This window comes from Camelina sativa, chromosome 4 (assembly GCF_000633955.1).
Source record: "Camelina sativa cultivar DH55 chromosome 4, Cs, whole genome shotgun sequence".
Lineage (NCBI taxonomy): Eukaryota > Viridiplantae > Streptophyta > Magnoliopsida > Brassicales > Brassicaceae > Camelina > Camelina sativa.
Window position 1 is genome coordinate 14,252,639 of NC_025688.1, and position 13,916 is coordinate 14,266,554.

General features: G+C 37.2%; 4 protein-coding genes across 16 annotated transcripts; 2 read left to right on the plus strand and 2 right to left on the minus strand.

Moving 5' to 3' along the window:
- On the plus strand, window positions 222–1,847 carry LOC104780516 (protein BCCIP homolog). 13 transcript variants are annotated; one of them, XM_019244643.1, is made up of 7 exons: window positions 222–678; window positions 817–936; window positions 1,022–1,150; window positions 1,303–1,418; window positions 1,483–1,535; window positions 1,612–1,705; window positions 1,785–1,847. In XM_019244643.1, exons 2-6 carry the CDS (start codon window positions 832–834, stop codon window positions 1,647–1,649), a joined length of 441 nt encoding a protein of 146 aa, XP_019100188.1. In that variant the 5' UTR covers window positions 222–678; window positions 817–831; the 3' UTR covers window positions 1,650–1,705; window positions 1,785–1,847. The 13 variants fall into 13 exon arrangements, 6 of the variants coding, with proteins under 6 accessions (XP_019100188.1, XP_019100190.1, XP_019100192.1 ...); XM_019244645.1 differs by having other exon boundaries at window positions 1,303–1,392; window positions 1,463–1,535; XM_019244647.1 differs by having other exon boundaries at window positions 1,303–1,392.
- On the plus strand, window positions 4,974–9,054 carry LOC104780517 (ATP-dependent zinc metalloprotease FTSH 7, chloroplastic). Its single transcript, XM_010505020.2, has 13 exons — window positions 4,974–5,898; window positions 6,044–6,106; window positions 6,184–6,318; window positions 6,434–6,499; window positions 6,591–6,776; window positions 6,869–6,955; window positions 7,043–7,156; window positions 7,243–7,367; window positions 7,473–7,581; window positions 7,661–7,786; window positions 7,887–8,207; window positions 8,297–8,420; window positions 8,582–9,054. The coding sequence occupies exons 1-13, from the start codon at window positions 5,023–5,025 to the stop codon at window positions 8,707–8,709; spliced, it is 2,460 nt and encodes an 819-aa protein (XP_010503322.1). The 5' UTR covers window positions 4,974–5,022; the 3' UTR covers window positions 8,710–9,054.
- On the minus strand, window positions 9,298–9,838 carry LOC104780519. Its single transcript, XM_010505021.2, has one exon. The coding sequence runs from the start codon at window positions 9,751–9,753 to the stop codon at window positions 9,403–9,405; it is 351 nt and encodes a 116-aa protein (XP_010503323.1). The 5' UTR covers window positions 9,754–9,838; the 3' UTR covers window positions 9,298–9,402.
- Window positions 10,340–12,682, minus strand: LOC104780520. Its single transcript, XM_010505022.1, has 3 exons — window positions 12,552–12,682; window positions 11,088–12,448; window positions 10,340–10,915 (listed from the first exon to the last, which is right to left on the minus strand). The coding sequence occupies exons 2-3, from the start codon at window positions 12,416–12,418 to the stop codon at window positions 10,663–10,665; spliced, it is 1,584 nt and encodes a 527-aa protein (XP_010503324.1). The 5' UTR covers window positions 12,419–12,448; window positions 12,552–12,682; the 3' UTR covers window positions 10,340–10,662.

Sequence of the window (13,916 nt, forward strand, 5' to 3'; positions counted from 1 at the left end):
TAAAGACTTTTCAGACGTTTACTCTATGAGGTCGGCGGTAGTAACGTCGTATCCGATGCAAAAGAAGGTAAACTTTAACACGCAACGCACCCACAAGAAGACATACGTGACCTCTCACATTTTTCATGCAATCAATCACAATCAAGGAACAAAAGTAATTAACTATTATATATATACACATATATATGGTTTGTTAAATGTTTTTCTTTCGTTGAGTTTAGTCAAAAGATCTACGAAGAGATCACATGTTTTAGCATTTGAATGAAACTTAACTTTTACTTCATAACAAACCTTTTTTGTTATCTTCCTCGAGTCCTTAGTCTCTACACTAGTCATGTGAAATTGTGAATGTTTACAGTAATCTTGATTCTTGAATACACACTGACTTCTCCGTTTCATAAGGTTACTCCGTTTCTTTCTGTATAGGATCCAATGGGGTCGATCTGGGGTCCAATTGGGCTTTGATTTGGAAGGAACAGAGGTCGGGTTTATTAGTTGGAACGGACCGGTACGGTGGATTAAAAAAAAATCCGGTATGAATTGACTCGATTGAACCATTCGGTTTAGGAAATTTAATTGTATGAAGCCGTTTATTTTAGTAAACCAGGTTCTTCTCTCCGTCTATCTCCAAGTCGCCGCCGATTCTCTAACCGGTGCTAGATCTCAGCTCCACCGTCGGTAAGATTCTCGTCAATCTCAATCCAAAGAATTGCTATTCATACTCTTTTTTTCTTTATGGAGTAAAGTTATGATCTCAATTCATAGAGAAGAGACAAACTTTAGGTTCTGGTTAATTTGGCGTTAAATTTTTGTTAGTTTGGATTGGGTTAGATGCCTCGGAAGGCTATCAGGGAGAAGAAGATTGTCAAAGTATCTACCTTTAGCCTTTTGCTTCAACGGCTAGACGTAAATTGCCTCATCCGGATATGTCTTTTGGTTAGTTAGTACTTTGTAGTTAGTAGTAACCTTAAAGATTGAGACTTTCTCAAAGATTCTCTTACAAAACTATCTCGATGACAAGGACTGGGATTTGAGCGGCTTTTTGGATTTGATATTGAATCAAACAAAGGTGGCAACTGTAGTCAAAGTAGCAGATGATGAGGATGAAGCATTATTTGCTCTTGTCACTGCTCTTAACTTGGCAAGTCATGTAAAAACTCATCTTTGTTACGGGACTTTACTTATATTTTTTTATCTATGCTTAATGATCGAATTGAATGTTTGAAGGTGTTTGTTCGTATTTGGTTTTATAACTTTACTGTATGCATTCTATTAACCACTGTATATGTATAACCAGAGAAGACTATAGTGAGTGATCTAGAACTACTCTTGGAGAAAAAGGAGAAAGATGTTGGTTTACTCGACGAAGTCTCATGGGCCACTGAAGACGAGGTATGGTCTTTTGAAGATAAACTCAGGTATGTTCTTTACTTATGACTTATGAGAAATGTTAATTTAACAGTTTGAAGTTTCGGTTTATAGCCTACAGAAGAGCTTCGAGGGTCATTCCGCTTCAACTCACCAAGATTTACAAGGTGTTTTTTGTGTTCCCATAAGATTCTTTTCCGGTTTTTGAATCCTCTTTCTGATGTGGATTCTTGGTTATATTAGTTGAAGCATCCCAATCAGAGAGAACCTTGTTATATTGAAAAGGAAAAGGAGGAAACAATATTCCTTAAGCCTGAAGATCAAAATTATTCTCGAGGTACTTACCCTCACATTACCTTGTGAAACGAAAAAAAAAGTTATACGCTAAACATTTTGCTTAAAAATGTACTATTCAGCTTAGCTCTTGGTCCTTCGCATTCTCTATGCACTCGCAGCTAGTTACATCTCAAGAGGCAAGTTCATCTCTTGAATGCCAACATACTTTGCTTCGCCGGAATCACAACATAAGTTTGAATACAGTTGTTTCTGTTTTGTGATGTTTGGTTATAATGTCAATTCCTGCAGTTGAAGAATCATCAGTTGATGGGTCGAGTGATGGTCGTGGATGCATAAAAGATCCCTGAATTCAGACAGAAGTTGAAGTCTCTCATTGACGAACAGTAGTGAACATCTTCTTCTTCTTAAAGATTTCGGCTAACGGCTCTGTTGTTTATTTCGGCTAACGGCTAATGAACAGTTTTGATGAGATTATTAAAGTGCTGAGGTTTTGTTGTTCTCCGACTTTCCTCCCCTGCATATTACTGGAACTGAGACAATGTATATTAGCTTTTCTTTTTTGCTAAAGGGTTTATCTGGATTAGAAATAGAGGTAGACTTGGTTTATTAGACACACATTTGTACAGTTCTTTTCTTTGTGTTTACTACATTAGAGATCTTTGAGAAACAAAACGCAGAGCTTGTGTAAACTTTTGTATTTTACCTTTTGAAACTCAAATTAGATATTTTCAAAAGATGAAAACAGTAACGTTGACAAAAAGTACTCAAGTATGTGTGGTGGATCACGCCGCTAGAGGAAACAATATGAACTGTAATATGTATTTGTTTCGTTTATAGTCAGTTGTCTTTTTGTAATATGTATTTTTCAGGAGACTACAGTAAAAACTCTATAAATTAATAATGTTAAACTCTATAAATTAATAATGTTGAGACCATAATATTTTATTAATTTATAGTGATATTAATTTATTTATAAATAAATTAATAATTATTATTTATAGTGTAAGTTGATAATTATTAATTTATAGATATATACTTTAATTGTTTAAATTTTTAAAATTATGAATTGAGACAATTTTAGTAAAATGAGATTAGACTTTAGGATGTTATCAGTTTAGAATTGAATTTGTAATATTTAGAAAACAGTATTGACAATAAATTACAAATACTCTATAAAACTATCAAAAATGAAAATGGTGCATAAGTAGAAATTGAAAACTTCAAAAAAACTTAGCTATTTTTATGACATTGTATAGAGTATTCTCAATCATTATAGTTTGAAAAGACAATATAAGAATTATTTCTAGATATAATTTTCAGAAGAAAATTCAAAATTTTAAAGCATACATATATCAACATACATATATATATATTTACATGATTATTAATTTACGATATTATTGGGACCATATTTTACATGAGGATTTATAAAAATTATTATCTTATTGTCTTATCAAATTTTGATATTTTTTATACTGGTCCGACTTGGGATTAGCAATATTTATTAATTTATAATGTTTATTAATTTATAGATTATTAATTTATAGAGGTTTTACTGTAAAAACAATATGAACTGTAATATGTATTTGTTTCGTATGAATAGCAAAAGTTATATTTTTCTCAAAATTAAATACACTAATATATAATTTAACTAAACAAAACATATTAAAACAAAAAGTTCAAATCATTCAAATAAGGCATAGTATATTTGAGAACTTGTATTATTTTTTTTTTACAAATAGTTTTTTTTAATAAACTAACAAAATGCTAACGTGACAATAAAAAAAATAGATGGTACGACAATTGAGAGTCTATTTTATTTGTTATAAAAACACATGTATAAAAGTATTTTACTTATGTTTTGTTTATATTTTGCATATGTTTTGCTTATTTTTTTGTTAGATTATTTTTTTTCTAAAAAACATATGTAAGATGATACATAAATGCAAAATCTTATCAGAAAAATTAGTTTGAAAATACTTACTCATATGTAATATTATCAATCAAACCATGTATATATGTATAAGGAGAATTTATACTTCAACAATTTAAATTTTACTAAATACTAAGTACTTGTGCGGTGGTGGATACATGATATGCAATTTAATTTTGAGGAGTTACTCATGAACTACATACATGAATTGCCCACAACTGCTAGGCTCTCTACGGTTCATAAGTCGTACAATAACATTGGTTTTAAAGAAATTTATTATCCAAATGAAAAAGCAGATGAGGAATATGGGCATTTCCTCCTTATTACCGGATATGGTGTTGATTATTTTGGTAGAGCTTTTTGGGAATGTCAAGATTCACGTGGATTGATGTAATAGCTTTGAAAAAAATCGCTTGGTCTCGTGCTTACAAGATGAATCGCGCGTGAGAATATCTCGTTTGCGCTTTCTCTACCCATGATGCTCGTCACTTTGGTTTGGTATTCCTTGTAGTTTTTCAGCTGTTGGTTCAATCTGATTGCGTTCTAACAATATGATAAACCATAAAATGTTAAAAGCATTCCGATTAACTAACTTCATAGCCTGATTAAACCAGATTAAGAATATTAATTACGTATAACATGATAGTTTTTTCAAGAAAACCGGAAGCACCATAGGCGAATTGGCTCCGATTAACAAATTTGTTCCATTTGATCTTGGCTAAGGTACGACACCGGATAAGAAGTGAATCCTAGATTCTCAGCTACTCAAACAACAACAAAAAAGAGCCTAAGGAGTAAGGAATAAGAAATGATAGATGTTACTATATAGTATATACACGTGAATAGTGAGTTAGGCTGGATCGAACTAGAATTTACAAATGATTCAGAGACATTTATAATTTAAGTCATATTACAATAGTTTAGCAGTTTGAAGTTTCGGTTTATAGCCTATAGAAGAGCTTTGAAGTTTGAAGGTAATTTACAAATGATTCAGAGACATTTATAATTTATTCGTACTAAGACCATACTAGAATTTTGGATAGAGTGATTTTTTGGTTTTTATTTTCTTCTAAAAGAGAAGGATTGATTAGGCTATTTTGGGCCTCTTTCGGCCCCAAGAAACTCTTAAATCTTTCTCCAATTATAATCCACGTGTCCTCTTTTGCACCATGTAGTTCAGTGCGCCGTGTCACACTGGATTACTCGGCTTTACCGGTGCCCGGTGTTCTAAACTTCTAATTTAGTCGCCCCTAGTGACATCGACGGTCGAATTTTAATCTAACGATCGATCCAACGATCAATATTCGAAGTTGAATTTCCCAGCAAACCTCTGTCGTCTTGAATTAGACAGATGGATATATATAAAAAAACGAATTATGAAATGTGCGTTCTTTGATTTCCCCAATTTCTAGGGTTTCGAAATAATGACTACTACTACATTCGAATTTGCTCAGCCAAGAATCAACGCTAGGTTCAAATTCGCTACTTGTGTTAGTCATCATAATACTCTATTGTACTCGAAAGCTTCGAGCTTTTTCAACCATCGTTGTAGGGTTTATCCCCAGAACCCGAATCGCTTCGTCTCCAACTCAATCCCGCTTCCTCTGGAGAAGAAGAAGAAAGCTGTTACGGTGTTGAGAAATCAAGAAAGGTTTAATCTTTTTGATGGGTTTTCAAGGAAGACGAGCAGAAGAGTTGTTGTGAATTGTCAAGAAGATGATGATCATATAGAGGGTTCGAGTGAGAGTAGTGAGGATGAAGAGAGAAGCCAGAGTACTCCGGCTAAGTCGGGTTCATCGTCGAAGCAAGGGGAAGATAAGGTGTGGTGGTCATCATCTAAGGGGAAGAAGAAGAAGAAGTGGCAGTGGCAGCCTATAATCCAAGCTCAGGGGATTGGAGTTTTGTTGTTGCAATTGGGTGTTGTTATGTTTGTGATGCGATTGCTTTGGCCTGGGATACCTTTACCTGGATCGGAGCCTCGAGTTCAGACGACTTTCGTGAGTGTGCCGTATAGTGAGTTTTTAAGTAAAGTTAATAGTAACCAGGTTCAGAAAGTGGAGGTTGATGGGGTTCAAGTTTTGTTTAAGTTAAGAGATGATGGAAAGTGGAAAGAGAGTGGAAGTAATAGGTTGTCAGAGTCGTCTGAATCGCTGCTTAGAACTGTGTCTCCCACGAAAAGAGTTGTGTATTCCACCACTAGACCCGGTGACATCAAAACACCATATGAGAAAATGCTTGGGAATAATGTGGAATTTGGATCTCCTGAGAAACGCTCTGGGGGATTCTTCAACTCTGGATTGGTAAGGTCACTGGTGCTACACCGCATTTTTCACTATTTGTGCTACTCCTTAGATAGGATGGCTTTTTCAAAAGAATGGACTTCATTTTCACTTTTGGCAAGCATTTATTCGATAAACTGTTTCTTTTTTTTATCTGTTGTTGCAGATAGCTCTTTTCTACATAGCGGTGCTTGCAGGGCTTATTCGATTCCCTCTTAGCTTCTCCACGGTATGTATCTCCTGTATATTTCAGTATGGTTGTTTAAATTATTTCAAGTTCTTAAAAAAAACTATGGGTGTACACAGAATACAACTGGCCAGCTTAGGACCCGGAAGTCTAGTGGTCCGGATGGGGGAAAAGTCTCTGGTGGAGGTGAAACAATCACTTTTGCAGATGTTGCAGGTGTTGATGAAGCAAAGGAAGAGCTAGAAGAAATTGTGGTAGGTGTTTCAGTCCTTTAAGACTCTGCACATACTTATTAATGGTCAGATTGATTGTTAGAGCATTACTCTCAGTCTAGTATTTGTCTTTTTACACATGGATTAATTGATGCAGGAATTTCTTAGAAATCCTGACAAGTATGTCCGTCTAGGTGCACGTCCTCCGCGTGGTGTCCTATTGGTGAGTTATATCATTTGATTTCACTTTAATCTGATATTGGTTACAATGGCTCTCCTCTAGACTTTGATGCCTTTGATTCTTTTCTTTTTAGGTTGGTCTTCCCGGAACAGGGAAAACCCTTCTTGCAAAGGCTGTTGCTGGGGAAGCTGAAGTCCCCTTCATAAGTTGCTCTGCAAGTGAGTTTGTTGAGCTGTATGTCGGCATGGGCGCCTCACGTGTAAGGGATCTTTTTGCACGGGCCAAGAAGGAAGCTCCATCAATTATATTTATTGATGAGGTTAGTATTCGTAGTCAATGTCAGATTATTTCTAGTACGTTATACCTCGGGGCATCTTAAACAAAATTTTGTATTTCCTTTTCATGCTCCAGATAGATGCTGTGGCAAAAAGCCGTGATGGTAAATTCCGAGTCGGCAACAACGACGAAAGAGAGCAAACTTTGAATCAGTTGCTTACGGTAAGTCTGCTTTCATGCACCTTTCCTGCATAAGTAGCATGCTTGATTTTTCCATGAATCAATTACATGTTAGATACTTTTCTGCAGGAGATGGATGGTTTTGATAGCAACTCTGCAGTCATCGTTCTTGGAGCTACAAATCGTGCTGATGTCTTAGACCCGGCCCTGCGTCGTCCTGGGAGATTTGATCGTGTTGTTACGGTTGGTAGAATGGATTAACTCAGAATATTTGTAAATAGTTAGGCATTTTGATAAGGTTCTCTCAAAGGCACTGATTCATTTTTCAGGTGGAAACGCCGGACAAAATTGGAAGAGAATCCATTTTGAGAGTCCATGTGTCAAAGAAAGAGCTTCCTTTGGGACATGATGTCAACCTTGGAAATATTGCCTCAATGACCACTGGTTTCACGGGGTACAGTTTTGTGTATTATCTCTGATTTGAAATTTCTTCGGTTATACGTTTTTTTGGGCGTATTGTATATCACTATCTCATAAACTCTTTTGTCCTATTTTTCAGGGCAGACCTTGCAAACTTGGTAAATGAGGCTGCCTTGCTAGCTGGAAGACAGAACAAGGGGACTGTTGAGAAAATTGACTTCATTCAAGCTGTGGAGCGATCAATAGCGGTACCTCTATAACTTTTCTGTTCTATTGATTATGTAATGCAATTGTCAAAATATGATTTTTACAAAGCATCTGTTTCAGGGCATAGAGAAAAAATCTGCAAGGCTAAAAGGCAATGAGAAGGCAGTGGTTGCAAGGCATGAAGCTGGGCATGCAGTGGTTGGTACTGCTGTTGCAAATCTTCTTACTGGACAGCCACGTGTGGAGGTAAAATTCCAAAAAAAAAACTAGATATGTCTGCTCATTGTCTCTGCTGTTTAATGTGTGTAGATGATTCAAGTCTTGCTCATCTTCATTGTGTTGTTAGAAATTAAGCATATTGCCGAGAACCGGAGGGGCATTGGGATTTACATATATTCCCCCTACCAGTGAAGACAGATATTTGCTCTTCATTGATGAACTGCTTGGACGTCTGGTTACCCTTCTTGGAGGTCGTGCAGCTGAAGAAGTTGTATACTCAGGGCGTATATCAACAGGTGCATTTGACGATATAAGGCGGGCGACTGATATGGCATACAAGGCCGTAGCTGAATATGGTCTTAACCAAAAAATCGGACCTGTGTCTGTGGCTACACTTTCTGGTGGTGGCATTGATGACTCTGGAGGCTCACCATGGGGAAGAGATCAGGTTACAGTCATTTTGCATTGTCTTTTCCTAGGTTTCTAACATACCCGTTGAAAGAATGCAAGAGTTTAACCTTCCATGTTACAACACAGGGGAAACTAGTTGATCTTGTTCAAAAAGAAGTGACAATTTTGTTACAAGCTGCCCTCGATGTTGCGCTGTCTGTTGTACGCGCTAATCCAGATGTATTGGAAGGGCTTGGTGCTCAACTTGAAGGTATAGTAGTATAAGTTTGTTTACTTTCATCAAAACAGATTTTGAAAACGTTTAGGACACTATAAGATATCATCGCTAAAAGTTTTGTTTTTCCATGGCTTTTTGCTTGAGTTTAATGTGATAACTGGCTCATTTCGATGAAATGTCATGTTTTGGTGCAGAGAAAGAGAAAGTAGAGGGTGAAGAACTGCAGAAGTGGTTAAGTATGGTGGTTGCGCCAGGAGAACTTGCAGTCTTTGTCAAAGGAAAGCAAGAGCTTCTACTCCCGGCACAAGCTAGCTCCAGTTAACAGCTACTATGTTCTATCATCAATTATAACCATAAAGACAGTTTCTAACACGGTTTATCAGCTCTTTCCTGGCTGCCTTATGGTATCTCCAGGTCAGGTCTAGTAATCACCATTGCCTAAGCATAGCATTCATGGTTCCAGCATGCGTAGAACACTTGAATCAAAATTGGAAGAACCATATTGGAGTATGACTCTGGTGATATAATTCATAGATTTTGTTTGATGTTTGTTATTCTTGCTAGATACAGTCTCTTAAAGAGAACTTGGCAAAAGTGTATAATTGATTCGGATGTATAAACCGCCTTTACATATTATATCTGCTTTGAAAATAGTGTGATTCACACTCTTGAATTCCTACAAGGTCCTCTTTGTATATGAATCATCCCTTTGCTCTGTTCTTGAAAGGACTGATGTATGTGTAATGCAGCTCTTAAAGGACCCGCACAAAAGGTTGCATTAACATTACTCATTTTAATCCACAAAAAAATTGGCGTTAGCATTACTCATACTATATTATTCTCAGATTTCTCGAAGTAGTGAGTGAATCTTGATAATTGTTCAGAAAAACAATAACTAGATCATGTGATGTCAAAGAAGATGAAGAAAGAGTAGCTTATATATAATTGAAATCCGAAGAATTATAGAGAATAAAAACAGAGGCATAAACAATGCAAATTACTATACATGTTTCTTTTATTTTTTGAAGAGGCCACCTAAGCCACCAAATCCACCTTCGTTCTTCTTCGGGGCAACAGGCGTTGGAGCTGAGTTCTTACCACCGCGAACGCTTCCTCTGCCACTGGTAGTGCCACTGCTTCTTGTACCTCCTTTGCCACTGGTAGTGCCACTGCTTCTGGTAGCTTGTTTCTCCTCCACCTTCTTGAGAATTGGATCAGTCTCGTAGAACTGATCTTGCTTTGTCATAAACCCAAGAACAAAGTCGAGGGGATTCTTCTCCTCCTTTGCGGGGCCTGAAGCTCCCTTTGCGCCTGTGGCGTAAACCCTGACGGTGGCCGGAGCAAATGACAGAAGTGAAGAAACCATTGTTGCTTATCTCCTCTCTTCTTCTTCTTCTCTTTCCCTGTTTTTTTATCGGAACTGTGTGTGTTTGCCTGTCTGTCTTCGTGTGGCATTTGTTACAAAAGGATTATAACGAGGTTGGGTAAATCTGAGCCGTTGGATTTTTCTTGGCACAAACTCTCCACAAGTGTCTTATCCTCTTTCTCTTTCCCTTTCACACATTTTTTCTTAAATTACTTGGATACCTTTTTATTTTGGTTTTAATTTTATTTAGATATATATGGGCACAAATATGTAGTAAATAGGTTATTGTGATTATATTATTTGTAGCTTGTAAGAGGTTTTTAAATGGAAGATTGCACATAGTCATATTCTCCCATTTGTCTGATTTATTTCTTCAAATGTAACGTATGAAAGAGGAAGAGACACGCCTTGGTTTTTTGAGTGTGCGATGTTGTCCCATGTAAAAGTTGTGGCAAAATTGGGCCAAGGCCCATTTATTGGGAAAGGTTGTTCAACGCTAGAGCGGTAGACTCTGTAAAAGTTGTGCGTGAGTCTCTGTTAGCACCACAACACTGCTGAACGAAGCTCAAAGACAGTAACAATTACATTAAACGATTCAAATATGCTCACTTATTATTTCACCAAAAGCAATGCTCAGTGATTATTATTAGTAGTGTTGGATCTACACATGTTCTTTCTTATTGGACGCATCCATGATCAGTAGACCAATGGAATCTGCGACCGTATTTACTAGAGTGGAAAGTTAGGCAAAAGCCAAAAAAAAACAAAAAGAACCAAAGAGAAGCAATGCTCATCAGCTGCACTGGTTCACTCAAAAACACTACTTACAGTTTTCCTCTTGCTTCTATTTTGTACCTAAGTTCTGTCCCTGTCTCTTCACTGCTAACAAACCACATCATTCACTCGTTCCTAAGCCATTTCCTGAGGAGACTCAGACGATTCTAATGGGAAACATGTTTCCTCACCACCCGTTTGCCAGAGGAAGCTGGCGTAGTTGGCGGCGTGGAAGGAGTTGGTAGGGTCTGCAGATATAGCTTCGAGAAAGTTCTCCTCAGCCGCCCAGAGATCGTCCCGAACTTTCCACAGGAAGATAGCGTATTTGCTGTACGCTTCCGCATCTACATCTTCTGACTCTATGGCTTTCTTGAAGCAGTTCTCCGCTCTAACACACATCCAAAAGCAAACATCATTTGTCAAGTTCCAAAGGTACATAGAATCATGACCAATCTACACACCTTTGATGTTCAATGAGCCAAGTGCAAGGATATACTTCACAAAGTACAAGTAATAAACTCTTGAATGTTAGATGCAAGAATAGGTAAAGGATGTATCACCTGTCGTAGTCTTGAGTAACGAGGTAATTGAACTGAGCGTAGTTAGCTAGGAGCAGATGGTTGTTCGGCTCTTGAGCCAAACCTATCTTATATAAAAGCTCTGTTCTAGTGTAATTGGCATAATCATCCAATTCAATCCTTGCACGGATCGCTGAAACAAATCTCAATCTCATGTCACGGTCAACAGGGGAATCTTGCATCTGATCTGCTTCTTCAACCATCGAATTCCACAGACTCATCTCCTCTTCTCTAATCCCTTCTCCTGAAACCGAGTCTCGGTGTAACGGTAAGTGGGAACCTAACCATTTGGACCCATCAATCCCTTTACCATCTCTTCCACTTAAACTAGACTCCTTTAATGAAGAACAATCAATCCTTTGATGCGTCTGATCTGGACCTTTACTACCCAATGGCACGTCTTTTGTCTCCTCTGAGTCTGGAGGAGATGCTGCAATAGGTAGGTTTGATGCAACTGAATGCACAGTGTAGTTCGCCAACAAAACCATCACATAAACCATCAAAGTAGGTGTCTGAGAGAACACGCGTTGGAAAATCCAAAGCAAAGAAGCACGCATCTCCTTCTTAACCTGCCTAAGAACACCCACCCTAGTCTGCAACGCAAAGCTATGAAGCTCCTCAAACATGAAAACCATAGAAGAAAAAGCTCTATTGATAGAACAATAACTAGATGCACTAGCTTCTTTAAGCGCTTCTTCTTGTAACTTCCTCTTTATTATCCTAAGTGACAGAGGCAAATCAACACTGTTTGCTTTCATTTGAATACTTGAATGGTTAACCATCTCTGCCCATGGTGCTTCCAAAGAAGCTAAACCTGGAACAGACTCTTGTAATAGCTTCACAGAACCAAATCTACGATTACCTACTACTGGTTCTGATTTGTGTTTGTTCTCTTCTTCGTCTTCTTGCCCTGCAATCCTGAATTGTGAGGCTAACTCCTGCATCTTCACAGAGAAGGCTTCGTCGGAGAAGAAACCTGAGCTCGCACTACAAACTCTCCTTAACGAACTATTATTTCTCTTCACCACATCTGTTGTGGTTGTTGTTGTTGTTACCTTAGAGAATTCCCAAGGCTCACAAGATTTAGATCGGTGAAGCTTCCCAGATTGCGTTCCAAGAAACGTGGAAGGTTTCAATCTACTCTGACAAGCTAAAGATCCTCCAACAACGGAGGAGGCATCTCCGGCTCTTCCACGAGAAGAACGACGGCGTTTTGAGGAAGTTAGGGTTTGAGAAAACGACGGACATTGAGGAATCGTCGTGTGACGTCCTGACCAATGAAACGACGTCGTGGTAGCTACTTTCACCTCCATTGTTTACGAAGAGACGCTACAACTCCGAATCTGTATGAATCGAGAAAGAAAAAGAAAACTACAAAGATTAAAGACAAAATTGATTACGAGAAATTGAAAGATAGAGAGAATGTGAGAGAGAGAGATAGAGAACCTTCTTGGTGAGTTTTCAAATTCGTTCGGTTGAAAGAGATTTTCTTGGGAGAATTTTGGGTTTGTGAGGTCAAAATCGAATTCAGTGGCTCTCTCCTGAAATTTGTTAGAAACAAAGAACAAGGAGAAGAAGAAGAAGACAAAAAGCCCTTATACGTAAAAAAATTAGCATAAAAATATAATAATAGAGTAAATTACCGGATATAGCCGGTGAAAAGGCGTGTGCTATTTTAGAGAAGAGATTAGATTTTTTTTTAAATCCACGGGTGGAGACGGTTACAGGTGATGAATGATAAAACTGAGCTACGCGGTTTATTCGGGGGAAAAAAAATCTTACGGATGGTAATAAATCACGTGTTGGGTTTGATAAAGCTGGCTTGATAGTATTTGACACGTACGGGATTGGAGATGGGTTCACGGGACTCGAGGCCGAGGACATTAGGTCTAGGCACTAATACCCGTTACCCGTATTCGATCCGTTACTCAATTTATATCCGTTCTGAAAAAAGAGTACCCACAGCTTTAGGATTGAATAAAGGGTATTATAATCATATTACCCGTGAATAAGGAACGAATATAAGGTATTAGTTTAGTTTTCAATATCCGTCCCGTTACTCGTCCCGTTACTCGTCCCTTTACCCATTTTGTTATCCGACCCGTAAATATCCTTTAATATTTTGTATTATTATTATTTATTATTAATTTATAAATATATTATAGAGTTAAAGTTAAAGCCTAAGTTCAACTTAGTCCAACTGAAATGATATATACAACGCCCAATTGAATTAATATTTTATTTTTATTTTTTAAGTTTGTAATTTTCTAATTTTTGGACTTATATGTTGCATATATTTATGAATTTTTCCTTTTCGGATTTTGGAATATGAAATTATTATTGCGATTATTGACAATTTTTTTATCGGATATTCATTTATTCGAGTAAGAGTAAAGGGTCAGGTATTTAAAGGGTCAACTATTTTTTTCCGGATACCCGTTTTTCCGAGTACTCATTATTTAAGGATCGAGTACGAGTAATTTTTTTCTATTACCCATTAGAGTCGGGTTGGGTAAAGGGTATGAGAAAATTCAAGGGTACCCGTCCCGTGTCCAGTCTTAGAGGACATTGTAGAATAGTACTACTAGTAAATTAAAATTTGGTTAGAAGTTGAATTGAAATACATATCTTTTAGTGACTAGTAGTATATTAATAGATCTAAAAAGTACATGTCAGATGTAAAAATGAAGTACATGGCACCACTACTTGGCTATCTTGATCTGGAGTGCTATGAATTCTAAATTTGTGGTACACATTGTTCTAGTTCACGATGATAATTTTAGTATAAGATTGCTATATAAGATATACGCC

What these genes read in the sequence shown, in the direction of transcription:
- LOC104780516 (XM_019244643.1), top strand. Translation starts at nt 832, where the DNA reads ATGCCTCGGAAGGCTATCAGGGAGAAGAAGATTGTCAAAGTATCTACC. An exon ending in TCATCCGGATATGTCTTTTG is followed by an intron (nt 937 to 1,021) that starts GTTAGTTAGTAC and finishes CTCGATGACAAG; the next exon opens with GACTGGGATTTGAGCGGCTT. An exon ending in TCTTTTGAAGATAAACTCAG is followed by an intron (nt 1,419 to 1,482) that starts GTATGTTCTTTA and finishes TTCGGTTTATAG; the next exon opens with CCTACAGAAGAGCTTCGAGG.
- LOC104780517 (XM_010505020.2), top strand. Translation starts at nt 5,023, where the DNA reads ATGACTACTACTACATTCGAATTTGCTCAGCCAAGAATCAACGCTAGG. An exon ending in AAGAGCTAGAAGAAATTGTG is followed by an intron (nt 6,319 to 6,433) that starts GTAGGTGTTTCA and finishes TAATTGATGCAG; the next exon opens with GAATTTCTTAGAAATCCTGA. An exon ending in ATGACCACTGGTTTCACGGG is followed by an intron (nt 7,368 to 7,472) that starts GTACAGTTTTGT and finishes CCTATTTTTCAG; the next exon opens with GGCAGACCTTGCAAACTTGG.
- LOC104780519 (XM_010505021.2), bottom strand. Translation starts at nt 9,753, where the DNA reads ATGGTTTCTTCACTTCTGTCATTTGCTCCGGCCACCGTCAGGGTTTAC.
- LOC104780520 (XM_010505022.1), bottom strand. Translation starts at nt 12,418, where the DNA reads ATGGAGGTGAAAGTAGCTACCACGACGTCGTTTCATTGGTCAGGACGT. An exon ending in GTTACTCAAGACTACGACAG is followed by an intron (nt 10,916 to 11,087) that starts GTGATACATCCT and finishes GATGTGTGTTAG; the next exon opens with AGCGGAGAACTGCTTCAAGA.